This window comes from Phaenicophaeus curvirostris, chromosome 21 (assembly GCF_032191515.1).
Source record: "Phaenicophaeus curvirostris isolate KB17595 chromosome 21, BPBGC_Pcur_1.0, whole genome shotgun sequence".
NCBI classification, from domain to species: domain Eukaryota; kingdom Metazoa; phylum Chordata; class Aves; order Cuculiformes; family Cuculidae; genus Phaenicophaeus; species Phaenicophaeus curvirostris.
Genome location: NC_091412.1, coordinates 1238177 through 1251282, shown reverse-complemented (window position 1 = coordinate 1251282; position 13106 = coordinate 1238177). Strand labels below are relative to the sequence as shown.

The window sequence follows — 13106 nt, the reverse complement described above, 5'->3', positions numbered from 1 at the left end:
GCTGAGGGAGAAAGGTCTGCTGGGAGCGGGGGGAGGCGCCGGCTGCCCAGAGCACTGCGGGGTGACCCGGCCCGGAGGGTCCAGGGCAGGTTGAATCACAGAATCGCCAGGTTGGAAGAGACCCACCGGATCATCGAGTCCAACCGTTCCCATCAATCACTAAACCATGTCCCTCAGCACCTCGTCCACCCGTCCCTTAAACCCCTCCAGGGAAGGTGACTCAACCCCCTCCCTGGGCAGCCTCTGCCACTGCCCAATGACCCTTGCCGTGAAAAATTCTTTCCTGATGTCCAGTATGACCCTCCCCTGGTGGAGCTTGAGGCCATTCCCTCTCGTCCTGTCCCCTGTCACTTGGGAGAAGAGCCCAGCTCTCTCCTCTCCACAACCTCCTTTCAGGGAGTTGTAGAGAGCAATGAGGTCTCCCCTCAGCCTCCTCTTCTCCAGGCTGAACACCCCCAGCTCTCTCAGCTGTTCCTCATAAGGCCTGTTCTCCAGCCCCCTCACCAGCTTCATTGCTCTTCTCTGGACTCGCTCCAGAGCCTCAACATCCTTCTTGTGGTGAGGGGCCCAGAACTGAACACAGGATTCGAGGAGCGGTCTCACCAGTGCCGAGTCCAGAGGGAGAAGAACCTCCCTGGACCTGCTGGCCACGCCGTTTCTGATCCAAGCCAAGATGCCGTTGGCCTTCTTGGCCACCTGGGCCACTGCTGGCTCATGTTCAGTCGCTGTCAACCAACACCCCCAGGTCCTTCTCCTCCAGGCAGTTTCCAGCCAGACTTCTCCTAGTCTGTAGCTGCTCAGGGTTGTTGTGCCCCAAGTGCAGGACCACTCTCTGGGCCCACCCATGCAACCAGTTTCCCACCCAGGAGGGTGTTTGCCTGTCCAGGCCAGAGGCTGACATTTTCCTAAGCAGGATGCTATGAATAACCGTATCAAAGCCTTTACTGATGTCCAAGAAGACTTCGACTTGGACAGGGCTGGGAGCCCCTGATCCAGTGGGAGGTGTCCCCGCCCATAGGGGGTGGAACTGGATGGGCTTTAAGATCCCTTCCAACTCAAACCATTCCATGACTTAAACCAGAAAACAGAACTCATTCAGACCGCGGAACTCATTTAGACCACACCTCGAATCCTGTGTTCAGTTCTGGCCCCTCACCACAAGAAGGATGTTGAGGCTCTGGAGCGAGTCCAGAGAAGAGCAACAAAGCTGGTGAGGGGGCTGGAGAACAAGAGGAGCGGCTGAGAGATCTGGGGGTGTTTAGCCTGGAGAAGAGGAGGCTGAGGGGAGACCTCATTGCTCTCTACAACTGCCTGAAAGGAGGTTGTGGAGAGGAGGGAGCTGGGCTCTTCTCCCAAGGGACAGGGGACAGGACGAGAGGGAATGGCCTCAGGCTCCACCAGGGGAGGTTCAGGCTGAACATTAGGAAAAAATTTTTCACAGAAAGGGTCATTGGGCACTGGCAGAGGCTGCCCAGGAAAGTGGTGGCGTTACCATCCCTGGAGGTGTTTAAGGGATGGGTGGACGAGGTGCTGAGGGACATGGTTTAGTGGTTGTTAGGAATGGTTGGACTCGATGATCCTGGAGATCTTTTCCAACCTGGTGATTCTGTGATTCTTTGTGTCGCACAGGCGAACCGCACACACTGTTAAAAAGACACCCACAGACGTCATATTAATTAAGCTCATTTATTGGGTTCTTTTGCATATTGGGCTCTAATCGTTACCTTGAAGCTGCGTACAAACCCGTCCCGGCTGTCTCAGCGGCCGCAGCAGCCGCTTTGCTGGTCCCGGTGCCCGCGGCGGGGCTGTCCCGGGCCCCACCGAGGGGATGACAGGGGGACCGGGGGACAACGCGGGCTCCGGGCTGACGCTGAGCGCTCCCGCCAGCGCGTCCCTCCCGCCCCGTCCCACAGACACCGGGCGCTGTATTTCAAATAGTTTAATTTTTTTTTAAAAATATTCTATTCAGTGCTAAAATAACTTTCCACTTCCACGCGCGGCCGCGCCCGCGGCTTCACCAGGCTCACTCGGACTCGGCGGGACATGCAGTGGCAGGGGGGGAGTCCCAGGGCAGACGGCGGGGGGCGTCCCAGGGCCAGGAGGGGACCCGAGGCCAAGGGAGCCCAGCTTGGCCCTGCTTCATCCATCCCGGGAGCGGGGGTACCCGTGCCGGGTCCCCCCGGCTCTCAGGGGCCAGGCAGCCACAGCCCCCACTGGGCCGGGGCTCCAGCCTTGGGGCTCCCAGCCCTCCCAGCAGCTTCAGGAGCGGTTACCGCACAGCATCCCGTGGAGCCCACGCCGAGAGCAGGCAAATCGCTTCCTGTGGCTGCAGCGCAGCTTCTCCCGGTCCCGGCACCGAGGGGAGGGCAGGCAGGGGAGCCGGAGCAGGCAACCGGCGTCCCCGAGGAGCAGGGAGCCCCACGCTGCGGGACAAACCGGTGGGGAGAGGGGAAGCCAATAAATAGAGGCAAATGTGCGGGTGCGGCGGCAGCCCCGTCCGGCCGGGAGCGCAGGGAGGGCACGGCGGGCTGGATGGTGAGCGTGGGAGCGCCCGGCGGGAAGGGCAGGCGGGGGGAAGCGCCCCGTGGCCCGGGGAGGGCTGGCGGCTCGGCGAGGGCTGGCGAAGACGCTCTCCCCGGGGACGGGCAGGCTAGCTCTCCGAGGCCGTGTGGCACACAGAGTTCTGATCGGCACAAAATCTCTTCAGAGGCGGCGCACCGGAGTCCTCCTCCTCTTCAGTTACCTGCAAGAGCCAGAGGCAGGGCTGAGGCGGCAGGAGCTCTGCATGCCCATCAAACCACACGGATCCACACTGTGGGGTCACCCTGGGCTTCCATCTGCAAGGAAGCCCCAGGGCACCAGAAGCAGGAATCCACTTCAGCTCTGGAGTCAGCTAGAGCCCTTCTGATGCTCCACTTCCACCTCCCTCCTTCACACTTCAACTTCTGAACTAAACCAGGGGCAGCTCAGGAGCCGGGAGTTTTGAGGAGCTCTGGAGGGAACTTGGGGACTGCAGAGCAAGTCCATCCATTATTGCCAGGACTCAGCTACAAGGGGCAGCAAGGAGGATGCAAGGGCAAAGCTGGGTCTTTGTGCATTTAGCTGAGGTTTCAATCCGCCTTCCCTTACCTGAGTCTCAAGGGGGACTGGCTCTTCCTTTGTGAGAGTAGGAGGCTCGTCCGCAACTTCCGAGGAAGGCAGGGAGGGCTCTGGGGAGGACAGAAGGGTCAAGGAAGCTGCCGACCCTGCAGCAGGGTGACCTAGCTCTTTGCTGAGCCAGCAGAGGGGGCCTCCAGCAGAAGACACGAGTCCCCACCGCCCCGTCTACTTCCAGCAGTGCCTCTTTCACCCATTAGAAAAGAAACAGCTCTGGCAGGGTCTTCCCCAGGCCCAGCTACCCACCTCCTCCCTTCCCAGCCCAGCGCCCACCTTCCATGGTCTCCTGCCCCAGTGTGGGTGGCTGCGAGTCGTCCGTGCGGAAGTCGGACGTGTGGGCAGGACTCATGGACTCGCTCTGCTGGGGGCTGGGGCTGGAGTTGGGGCTGCTGTCCACCTTGAGCTGGTAGACGTCCGACAGGGAGCTCTGGTTGCTGTTCTCATCTGCAGAAACAGCACCTAGTGAAGAAGAGCACCTTGACCCAGGGGCACAGGCAGCCGGGAACAGCACTGAGCCGAGGTCTTTGCGAGAAGGAGAAGCACGGCCGGAGCGAGGAGATTCACCATCGCTATCAACGCAGGCGCTGCCAGACATGGGACTCCCCGCTGGCAGCAGATACACAACCGGCCCACGGGAGAACGGGTGCTGCTGCCCTGGGATTGCGTCCGAGCAGACAGGGCGTGATCCCAGGCTGTTCAGGAAGAGCCGGCAGAAGCACAGGGCGATACGAGGCACTGCTCTGGAAAAGCTCCTGTTTGCAGCATGTGAGGGCCACAGGGAGCCGGGCGCGCGAGGACAGGAGATTTCCTGCCTGCGTACCAGGGTTCCGCACCTCTTCCATTTGCGAGGCAACAATCTAACAGCCGAGCAATGCTCAGCACCTGCCTCCAGCTGGGGAGGCCATCCCGGCACACACCTTCTCCAGGTAAAGCGGCTCCAAACTGCAGACCTGCAACTCCCACATCTACTGGGAGTGCCAACACATTCCTCAAGTTCCCTTGGCCACACCGAGAGCTGAGAAGAGAGGCTGGGGACAGGCATACGCTCTGCTCCAGCAGCGAGCCTGTGCGCTGACTGGGCCTTGCTCGGCTCCACCACAGAGCCCGGCCTCCTCACAGCCAGCCACAGCACTCAGGGACCAAGAGCAAGGAGATCTTTCCATTCTAAGGTCTGTGCCAGTAACTGCTGAAAGCAGGAGGCTCAGCTGCAGGCAGCTACTGGCCTCTCCCCAGCCAGGACTGTGAAGTGGGAACAGGAACCTCTGCTTCTCCAGTTCCCAGTGAAGCTTCCCACAGGAAGATCCCAGAAAGAAACCATTATGATTCTTTCTGACAGCAAAACCTAACAGTTTCATCAAGGTCGGTCCAGGAGCAGATCAGCACGACCCCACACTGAAGACAGGCGCTGCTCTTCCCATCGTCTGCAGCGCACACGCAAGCCAGCAACACCCCAGCTTCCACACGGCCTCAGAGCCTTTCCCCAGCTGGAATGGGGCTCAGCCAGACTCACCTTGGAACTCCAGGAGGAGAGAGGAGTTGGCGGAGGTGTCTGCTGCAAAGCCATTAGGTTCTCGGGCAGTGCTGCCGCATGATTTGGATTTCTCTTTCTTGAGGAGAGAAGGAGGAAACAGAAACACAAGTCAGAAGAGCCCAGCACCCATGAGAGGATGCACAAGGAGGCCAGACGAGGTGCAGAGAGGCCAGAGAAAGTGCGAGGAGGTGCGAGGATGCATGAGGATGAGTGACGAGGCACAAGGAGGCAAGGTGAAGCCCAAGGAGGATGAGAGGAGATGCAAGAAGGCACGAGGAGGGGAGGGGATATGTGAGAAGGTGAGAGGAGGAGGAGAGGTCTGAGGATTAACAAGAGGATGCATGAGGTGACAAAAGGATGCACGAGGATGCTGCCTCTCTCCTGGCCCGGGGGATGTACCAGTCGCTGCCTTTTTCCCTTCCATCTTTGGGCACTTTTCTAATCAGGAGGCTGACCCTCAGCAGCGAAAGGTTCCGAATGGGGAGCAAAGCAGGACCCGATCCCACGGCCAGGTGCAGCCTCGGGGATCCAGGCGGGTAGCGGGGAAACCAGCCTGGCTGCTGGCAGGGGAGCGGGGCCGGTACCCACCTCCTTGCTGTCCGCCACCGGTACCCACTTGAATATCCGCAGGGAGGTGTCGCCCACTGTCACCCACTTCTTCTCCCTGCCGGACACGGCGCTCAGCGGCAGCTCCCATAGGCGACAAGCCCCGCCCCCAGGGCTCTAATTGGCTCCCATAGGCGACAAGCCCCACACCCAGGGTTCTGATTGGCACCCACTGGCGACAAGCCCCACACCCAGGGTTCTGATTGGCTCCCGTTGGCGACAAGCCCCGCCCCCAGGGCTCTGATTGGCTCCCATTAGCGACAAGCCACGCCCCCCAAGACTCTGATTGGCTCCCGTTGGCTCTAAGCCCCGCCCTTGCTTAGAGGGGCTTTTTAATGCTTCCATTAACTCCTAGCCCCGCCCCTAGGGCTCTGATTGGCTTCCAGCCCCTCCCACCCGGCTCTCATTGGCTCCTAACACCGCCCCCAAGACTCGGATTGGCTCCTATAGGCTCTAAGCCCCGCCCCTGCCGCGCCCATTAACTCCTAACCCCGCCCCTAGTGCTCTGATTGGCTTCCAGCCCCGCCCACCCAGCTCCCATTGGCTCCTAACCCCAATCCCGGGGCTCTCATTGGCTCCCATTGGCGCCCAGCCCCGCCCACCCGGCTCCCATAACTCCTAGCCCCGCCCACCCGGCTCTCATTGGCTCCTAACACCGCCCCCAAGACTCTGATTGGCTCCCATTGGCTCTAAGCCCCGCCCCCTATTCCCAGCCCCTTGGCTCCCATTGGCTCCCGGCCCCGCCTCGGCCGCTGCCATTGGCCGCCGCCCCGCCCCGCCCGCCCCCGCCGCTGCGATTGGCCCCGCCCCTCACCATCTGCGGACGCGCTCGATGGCCGCCATCACTTTTTTGATGTCATCCTTGGCGCGGCTGCGAGTCTCGGCGCGCACCGAGCGCCCCGACATGGCGCCCGCAGCCCCGGCTCCGCAGCGCCCGCCGCCGCCCGCCGCGCATGCGCGCCCCGCCCGCGCCCTGCGTCACCGCGCACGCCGCACGGCGGCGTGCGCGGTGACGCAGGGGGCGGGCGGGGCGCGCATGCGCGGCGGGCGGCGGTGGGGGTGACGCTGGCGCCGCCATCTTGGATTAGGGCAAGGCAGCCCCGGCGCCGGGCAGGGCCTGAGGAGTCTCATAGAGGATGCGGCGAGAGGAGTGGAGCGACGCCGCCGCCGCCATCTTGAGTAGGGGCACGAGAGGCGCCCAGAGCACGAGGGGAAGACGCCCTTCCACGCAGATCCAGCCGGCCTGACCGCCTCCCACTGAAATCCCTGCTCCAGCAATCGTTCCGTGGGAGATGGGAAGAGAGAGCGAGCAGAGACGAGCCCCACGAATGCAGGCAGCAGGCGGGGTGCTCGGAGAGCCCACCCGCACCCCTTTAGTGCAAGGGGTTCAGCGTGTGAACAGCACAGCAGGTTTGCCTCAAGCAGCTCAAGGAGGGACAAGGCCCCTGGACTCAGCCCCGCTGAGGCCACACCTCAAATCTTTTTTCTATTCCACTTCTCTTTTCCTCTCCCTTTACCTCTTCTTTTCCCTTTTTCTTTATTCACTGAAACGTTTGCCTGCACCATTCTTATTCCTTGCTCAATAACGTCCCGTTTTATCCCCATCATTCTAGTTGCTCAGTGTGTCTGCACCTTTATTTGCCTTAGGAATCTCGAATTTGTCAAACCAGGCTTGAAACCAGGCTTCTCAAACTGGTCCCTAACCAAGTGTTATTAAAAAAAAAGTCCTCAAAGACCCCGCTTTAGGGAGGATTAGTGCTTCTTGCCATAGATGGCGGCCAGCGCTTTGCGGGCGCTGGCGATCTGCTGCTCCAGCCGCTCCCGCGTGGCGGTGTTGCTTGTCTTCTTCAGCATGGTCTCCATCTCCTCCACCACTGCCCGGTGACCGGCGGCGTTGTGGAAGACGCAGATGGTCCGGTCCCCACATGACACCAGGTAGCGGCCGCTGGTGTCGAAAGCCAGGCCCGTGATGCTCTGTCCGTGCACGGCGAGGAAGCGCTCCTCCTCCTCACCCCTCCGCGTGTTGTACACAACGATGTCTGCGCCGCTGGAGATGGCGACGACGCGAGCGTCGGGGGACAGGGCGATGCGACACGGCTCCGTCACCTCACACTTCCCTGTCAGAAGCAGGTAGGGATCCTGGTGCTTCTTATATTCCACATCCGTGTCCCAGAACTTCCATGTCCCGTCCTTCGAAACGGTCACCATCCTGCAGGCAGGAGAGAGAGCACAGAGGAGCGGAGGGCAATGGGGTAGCGCCTCCTCCCCAGGAACCCTTTGTGGCCAGAGTGCTCCTTTGGGAGGCGTGTCTGCTCAAACACACAACACTCATCATTTTTCCAGAGCACAGACAGGAGGAAATCCACAGGGAATATTCAAGTGGCCCACACCAATCAGGGGTTTGCTGCCCTGGGATTCCAGGGAGCGCTGACGGCAGCATTGCACTGATTGTCCCGGGTGAGGCAGAGCCGACCTTCACTTACCTCCTCGCATCATTAGAGAAGGAGAAGGAATATACACCGGCGGTGTGGCCTTTCAACTCGAAAGCCCTGGCCACCTCCCGGAAGTCTCCGTTCTTGCCAAAACACACCTCCCACACCTTCACATCAGGGGTGAAGCCACAGGATGCCACAAACCTGGGTGAAGCAACAAGCAGAGAGAAAGGGAATACGTTACAGAGCTCTTGCCGCAGCCAGGCTGTGGGGCCAGCCCTGCAGAGCTCTCCTCGGCCTCCCCAGCAAGGCAGGGGCCAGGGGCGTCCTCTGCCTGGAGAGGAGCACGAGACAGGGCTCTGAAGGCAAAGCTGCCTAACTCTCACGTTCTAAGCTTCGCCTTGTCAGCTGGAAATGCTTCCCTTTACACTGAAACCAGGCTGGAAAAGGGGAACACTAAAGGCAGGCACTGGAACAACTTAGGGATGAGAAACTCTCAGGCCAAATTAAAAAAGCTGATTGGTTTTGATCCCCAAACTCACTGAGCTTGGAGCCAGGCAAATCTTCCTGCAGTACCAAGTTAGAGATAGAGTGGAGAACAAGATTTTCTTGATAAACAGATCTCCCTGTAACAAAGACTATCATTTCATAATTAACCTTTGCAAGGTTACAAACACGTTAGAAATGCTATTTGCTTTGCATATGCCATTTGCACTGTCCCATCTCCGCTATCTGAGGCCAATGCTGTTCTCAGCTCTTCAAGAGATGAACAGGAACAGCAGGGCTGAGGCACAACAGCAACCACCGTCGTCTGAGCCCACGCAGGCAAGCGCCAGCACTCTTGGAGGGGCTGCTGTGGAGGGCCAGAATCCCTTTTTAAAAGGTGGAACCCTCAGAAAATTGCATTAAAAGAAGAGGGAAACTCCTGATGGTCAGAACTGATGACATCATTGTGAAGGAGCAAGGTTCCTCGTTCCTCCTGCTGCCTCCCACTCTGCAGCAGGAGCAGCCTGGAAAACCACAGGCCCCTCACCTTCCACAGGGCGACACGGTGGCGTAGGCATTGTTCATCTGGTTAGTGTTAATGCTGGCCAGGACCTCACCCTTCGGGCTCCAGATCAGGATGGTGGTGTCACTGGAAGCCGTCATGATAAACTTTCCTGGGGGAAAAAGGCAAAGGTCAGGAGAGCTCCCAGGCTTAACGCTGCCACAGGCTTCTCAGAGGCCTCGGACAGTCCATGAGCAGGGTAACCTCTCCCTGCAATCGGACCATTGAGAAAACCGAAAACAGCACCAAAATTCAAGGAGTGTCAGTCTCCTGGGACAAAGCAAAGAGGAATATCAGGAGACTCAGCTCCTGGCTACACCTTAGCATGCCCTGGGCTTCGGCAGCCATCAGTGGGGGCAGGAGAGCAGGCGTGCTCCTCACCCCAGCGCCCCTCCACCCCCTGGCAGAGCTCAGCACCAAGCTGGCACCGCAGGAGCGACGCCGCAGGCTCCATCTGCCCCAGATGGGTCAAACACAACTGAGGTATCCATAGCTTTCAAGTCACAGACCGCAGGCAGGGAGCTGCTGTTATCTGCGATCATGGCTGTGTCACCATTTTGGACTTCCTGCTGTTTCCACCTGCAATGCTCTCCCCTTTCTCCATCTCAGCTTGGACAGGGAGTTGCCTGTTTACCTTTCAGCTACTCATTGCAGGTTTAAGTTTTCACTTTTACAGCTGAACAAAGGTCTCAGTTAACATCTTTTTGTGCTCTCCTATTACAAGGGTGAACTCACATCAACCCGTCTCCAGCTGCCCAAAGCACTGATCCATCAGCCCTCACCACTAACACATATGCACCCCTCACTCTGTTCTACAGAATCCCAGACATCCCAGACAGACCACAGGAACTCACTACAGAGATTTCTGACTGGCTAAAGCAAGACTGGTGGACCAGAGAACAGCGAACCTCTCCACATTGAGACCAGACCTCTTTGCGCAACAGCACCCCTGAAAAGACATTGTGCCTATCAGGGAGCGAGTTCTGTGCTTACAGGAATATTGCTAGTATGAAAATGACATAGAATCACGGAATTGTTCACGTTGGAAAAGACTGCTAAGCTCATCCAATCCAGCTGTCAGCCCATCCCCACCGTGCCTATTTAAACCATGTCCTGGAGTGCCACATCTACATGTTTTTTTAACCCCTCCAGGGATGGGGACCCCACCACCGCCCTTGGCAGCCTCTGCCAGGGCTTCACCACTGTGGCAGTAGAGAAATTTTCCCTACTATCCAATCAAAACCTCCCCTGGCAAAACGTAAGGCCATTTCCTCTCATCCTGTCTCTTGTTACTTGGGAGAAGAGCCCAGCACCCACCTCACCACAACCTCCTTTCCAGAACCTGCAGGGAGCGATGAGGTCTCCCCTCAGCCTCCTCTTCTCCAGCCTAAACAGCCCCAGGTCCCTCAGCCGCTCCCAGAATCCCTGGTTCCAGCCCCTTCCCAGCTCCGTTCCCTTCTACAGACACGCTCCAGCCCCTCCACGTCCTTCATGGAAAGATGGGCCCAAAACTGAACCCAGGATTTGAGGTGCAGCCTCACAAGCCCCGAGTACAGGGGGAGGATCCCTGCTTCCTCCTGCTGGTCACACCATGGCTGTTCCAAGCCAGGATGCCGCTGGCCTTCTTGGCCACCTGGGCCACTGCTGACCAGCTCCCCCAGGTCCTTTTCTGCCAGGCAGCTTTCTAGCTACACTTTCAGTTCACTCAGTAGTGAAAAAAAAAATGCTAAACAGTAACACCTCAGAGACTACAGAGAATCAAGTGCTGGTGCAGAAACAGGCCTCGAAAATGCCAAAGGCTCCAACCTAGTAGCTCTTGCTTTCCAAGGAAATCAAAGCCGATCTTGAGCCTCAAGAAGCGAGCTGCTCATTTTCATACCTGTCTCTGCGATTCTTATATTAATGACGGGAGCCTTGTGCTTCTTTGGGAAGTCTCCAGAACTTGCAGTGAAGGTGAAGCTGCCATCATCCTTCTTTGTCATCTTATAGACACGAATAGTCTCGCCGTTTGCCAGCCAAACAATAAATGCCCTGTGGGAGGATGGACACACTGAGCTGTTAGGAAGCCTGCTGCCTCAGCTCAGCCTGGGGAGATGAAAAGCTGCACGCTTTACAAGAGCACCAGATTCTCGCCTGTGTTAACTCTAACACTGAATGGAAAAGAATAGAATTTATTACTCCACATCGGGAAATGAGATCCCTTCCTCTCTCTAAGAGGCCGCTTCACAAAGCGCCAAGGCTTTCCCATCACCCTTCTAGCCACCGCTGGGCTCTGTGACCGGCAGCTCTGTCTGCAGGACCTCCCAGTGCCAATACAGCCCTCGTGGTGCCTGGGCTGGGGGTGGACGGGGCTGGGGGGGCCCATATCTACCGTGAGTCGGGGCTGAGGCAAACCAGCTCAGCGTGGTCCAGCCCCACGTTGGCCCGCAGGCAGCGGTGCTCCCGCGCCGTGAAGTCCCGGGTGCTCCACAGCCGGACTGTGCGGTCATCAGCGCATGATGCCAGGTACTTGCCATTGCTGCTGAAGTCTAGGCAGGAGATGGTGCCACTGTGGCCCTGTGGAGAGGGGGCGTAACAATGGCCCCTGCCTTCATCCTGTCCTTTGCCCTCAATGAGCTCCTGACCTCAAAGACTCCCTGTCCTCGCCCTGGCCCCTTGCCCTGCCCCTGCTCTTAAGCAGTCCCAGCCCCTCACCCTGGTCCTGCCCCTTGCCTGGCCCCTGCCCCTCTCTCGCCCGGCTCCAGCCCCTCGCCCCAGCCCCAACCCCTTGCCCTTTGGATCCAGCCCCTTCACCCCTGCCCCTTGGATCCAGCTCCTTCACCCCTGCCCCTTGGATCCAGCCCCTTTGCCCTTGCCCCTTGGATCCAACCCCTGCTCCTCGCCCCTTGGATCCAACCCCTGCCCCTCGCCCCTTGGATCCAACCCCTGCCCCTCGCCCCTTGGATCCAACCCCTGCCCCTCACCCCTTGGATCCAACCCCTTCACCCCTGCCCCTTGGATCCAGCCCCTTCGCCCCTGCCCCTTGGATCCAGCCCCTTCGCCCCTGCCCCTTGGATCCAGCCCCTTCGCCCCTGCCCCTTGGATCCAGCCCCTTCGCCCCTGCCCCTTGGATCCAGCCCCTTGGATCCAACCCCTGCCCCTCACCCCTTGGATCCAGCCCCTTCGCCCCTGCCCCTCCGCTCCAGCCCCTCGATCCTTCGTCCCAGCACCTTCGCCCAAGCTCCTTAGTCGCAGCCCCTCGCCCCTCCGTCCCAGCCCCTCGTCCCAGCCCCGTTCCCCGCCGCCCCCGCCGTTCCCGGGCCCCGCGGTACCTTGAGGGCGGCCGCCAGCAGGCGATGCGCGACGCGGCGCTGCTGCTGCTGCTGCGCTTTGTCCCTGCGGTCCCGCGCGGGCGGCCTCGCCCTCCGCTGCTGCTGCTGCCGCTGCTGCCGCCGCTCGGGGCCGGGCGGCGCGGGGCCTGCGGGGAGCGGCGGGGTCGGACCGGCCCTGCCCGGCGCGCCCCGCCCCGCCCGCCACACTCACCGTCCGGCGGCGCCGAGCGGCGCAGCGCGGCCACGACCGCCAGAACCAGCAGCACCAGCAGGAGGAGGAGGGCGAGGGCGCCCGGCAGCACCGGCCCCGCCAGCGCCGCCGCCTCCATCCCGCCAGCTCAGCGCGGGGCGCCGGAACCACCGAGAGCGGCGGGGAACGGGGGGACGGGCCGGGACAGCGGCGCCCCCGGCGGCGGGGGGGGCGCACTGCAACCCTGCCCCGCTGCTGCAGCCCCTGCCTCTGCTGCAGCCCCTGCCTCTGCTGCAGCCCCTGCCCCGCTGCTGCAGCCCCTGCCTCTGCTGCTGCAGCCCCTGCCTCTGCTGCTGCAGCCCCTGCCTCTGCTGCTGCAGCCCCTGCCCCGCTGCTGCAGCCCCTGCCTCTGCTGCTGTAGCCCCTGCCTCTGCTGCAGCCCCTGCCTCTGCTGCTGTAGCCCCTGCCTCTGCTGCTGTAGCCCCTGCCTCTGCTGCAGCCCCTGCCTCTGCTGCAGCCCCTGCCTCTGCTGCAGCCCCTGCCCTCGCCTCTCCCCTTCCTCACCTGTCCCCTTCCTCACCTGTGCCCTAACCTCGCCTGCCTAGCCTGTCCCCTGCTCACCTATCCCCTGCCCTCATCCTACTCCTGCCCTCACTCAGCCTCTGCTCCTGCCCTCCCCTCACCCTGCCCTTATCCCCCTCTCTCTCTGTTCCTGCTCTCACCCTCCCCCAGCTCCCACCTTGCTCTCACCTTGTGCTCACTCTGCTTCTGTTCTCCCCTATCCCCTGCTCCTGCCCCTCACCCTGCGCGGGGCAGGAAGAACCATGCTGGG

At 60.5% G+C, this 13106-nt stretch overlaps 2 protein-coding genes across 4 annotated transcripts; both read right to left on the bottom strand.

The window, feature by feature from the left end:
• Window positions 1-1926: 1926 nt before the first annotated feature.
• Window positions 1927-6265, bottom strand: BCL7B (BAF chromatin remodeling complex subunit BCL7B). 2 transcript variants are annotated; one of them, XM_069874052.1, is made up of 6 exons: window positions 6108-6265; window positions 5276-5351; window positions 4667-4763; window positions 3430-3615; window positions 3130-3209; window positions 1927-2743 (listed from the first exon to the last, which is right to left on the bottom strand). In XM_069874052.1, exons 1-6 carry the CDS (start codon window positions 6197-6199, stop codon window positions 2651-2653), a joined length of 624 nt encoding a protein of 207 aa, XP_069730153.1. In that variant the 5' UTR covers window positions 6200-6265; the 3' UTR covers window positions 1927-2650. The 2 variants fall into 2 exon arrangements, with proteins under 2 accessions (XP_069730153.1, XP_069730154.1); XM_069874053.1 differs by having other exon boundaries at window positions 3430-3600.
• Window positions 6266-6914: 649 nt separating this feature from the next.
• On the bottom strand, window positions 6915-12413 carry TBL2 (transducin beta like 2). 2 transcript variants are annotated; one of them, XM_069873897.1, is made up of 7 exons: window positions 12296-12413; window positions 12085-12230; window positions 11145-11329; window positions 10653-10804; window positions 8759-8885; window positions 7777-7929; window positions 6915-7502 (listed from the first exon to the last, which is right to left on the bottom strand). In XM_069873897.1, exons 1-7 carry the CDS (start codon window positions 12411-12413, stop codon window positions 7046-7048), a joined length of 1338 nt encoding a protein of 445 aa, XP_069729998.1. In that variant the 3' UTR covers window positions 6915-7045. The 2 variants fall into 2 exon arrangements, with proteins under 2 accessions (XP_069729998.1, XP_069729999.1); XM_069873898.1 differs by lacking the exon at window positions 12085-12230 and having other exon boundaries at window positions 12296-12316.
• Between the last annotated feature and the right edge of the window lie 693 nt (window positions 12414-13106).

Excerpts from the sequence above, each read along its gene's own strand:
- BCL7B (XM_069874052.1), bottom strand. The coding sequence starts at position 6,199 with ATGTCGGGGCGCTCGGTGCGCGCCGAGACTCGCAGCCGCGCCAAGGAT. Across the intron at positions 5,352-6,107 it reads ATCGAGCGCGTCCGCAGATG|GGAGAAGAAGTGGGTGACAG; the intron begins GTGAGGGGCGGG and ends CGTGTCCGGCAG. Across the intron at positions 3,210-3,429 it reads GGGGCAGGAGACCATGGAAG|AGCCCTCCCTGCCTTCCTCG; the intron begins GTGGGCGCTGGG and ends TGTCCTCCCCAG.
- TBL2 (XM_069873897.1), bottom strand. The coding sequence starts at position 12,413 with ATGGAGGCGGCGGCGCTGGCGGGGCCGGTGCTGCCGGGCGCCCTCGCC. Across the intron at positions 12,231-12,295 it reads CCGCTCGGCGCCGCCGGACG|GCCCCGCGCCGCCCGGCCCC; the intron begins GTGAGTGTGGCG and ends CGCTCCCCGCAG. Across the intron at positions 10,805-11,144 it reads TGCCTCAGCCCCGACTCACG|GGCATTTATTGTTTGGCTGG; the intron begins GTAGATATGGGC and ends ATCCTCCCACAG.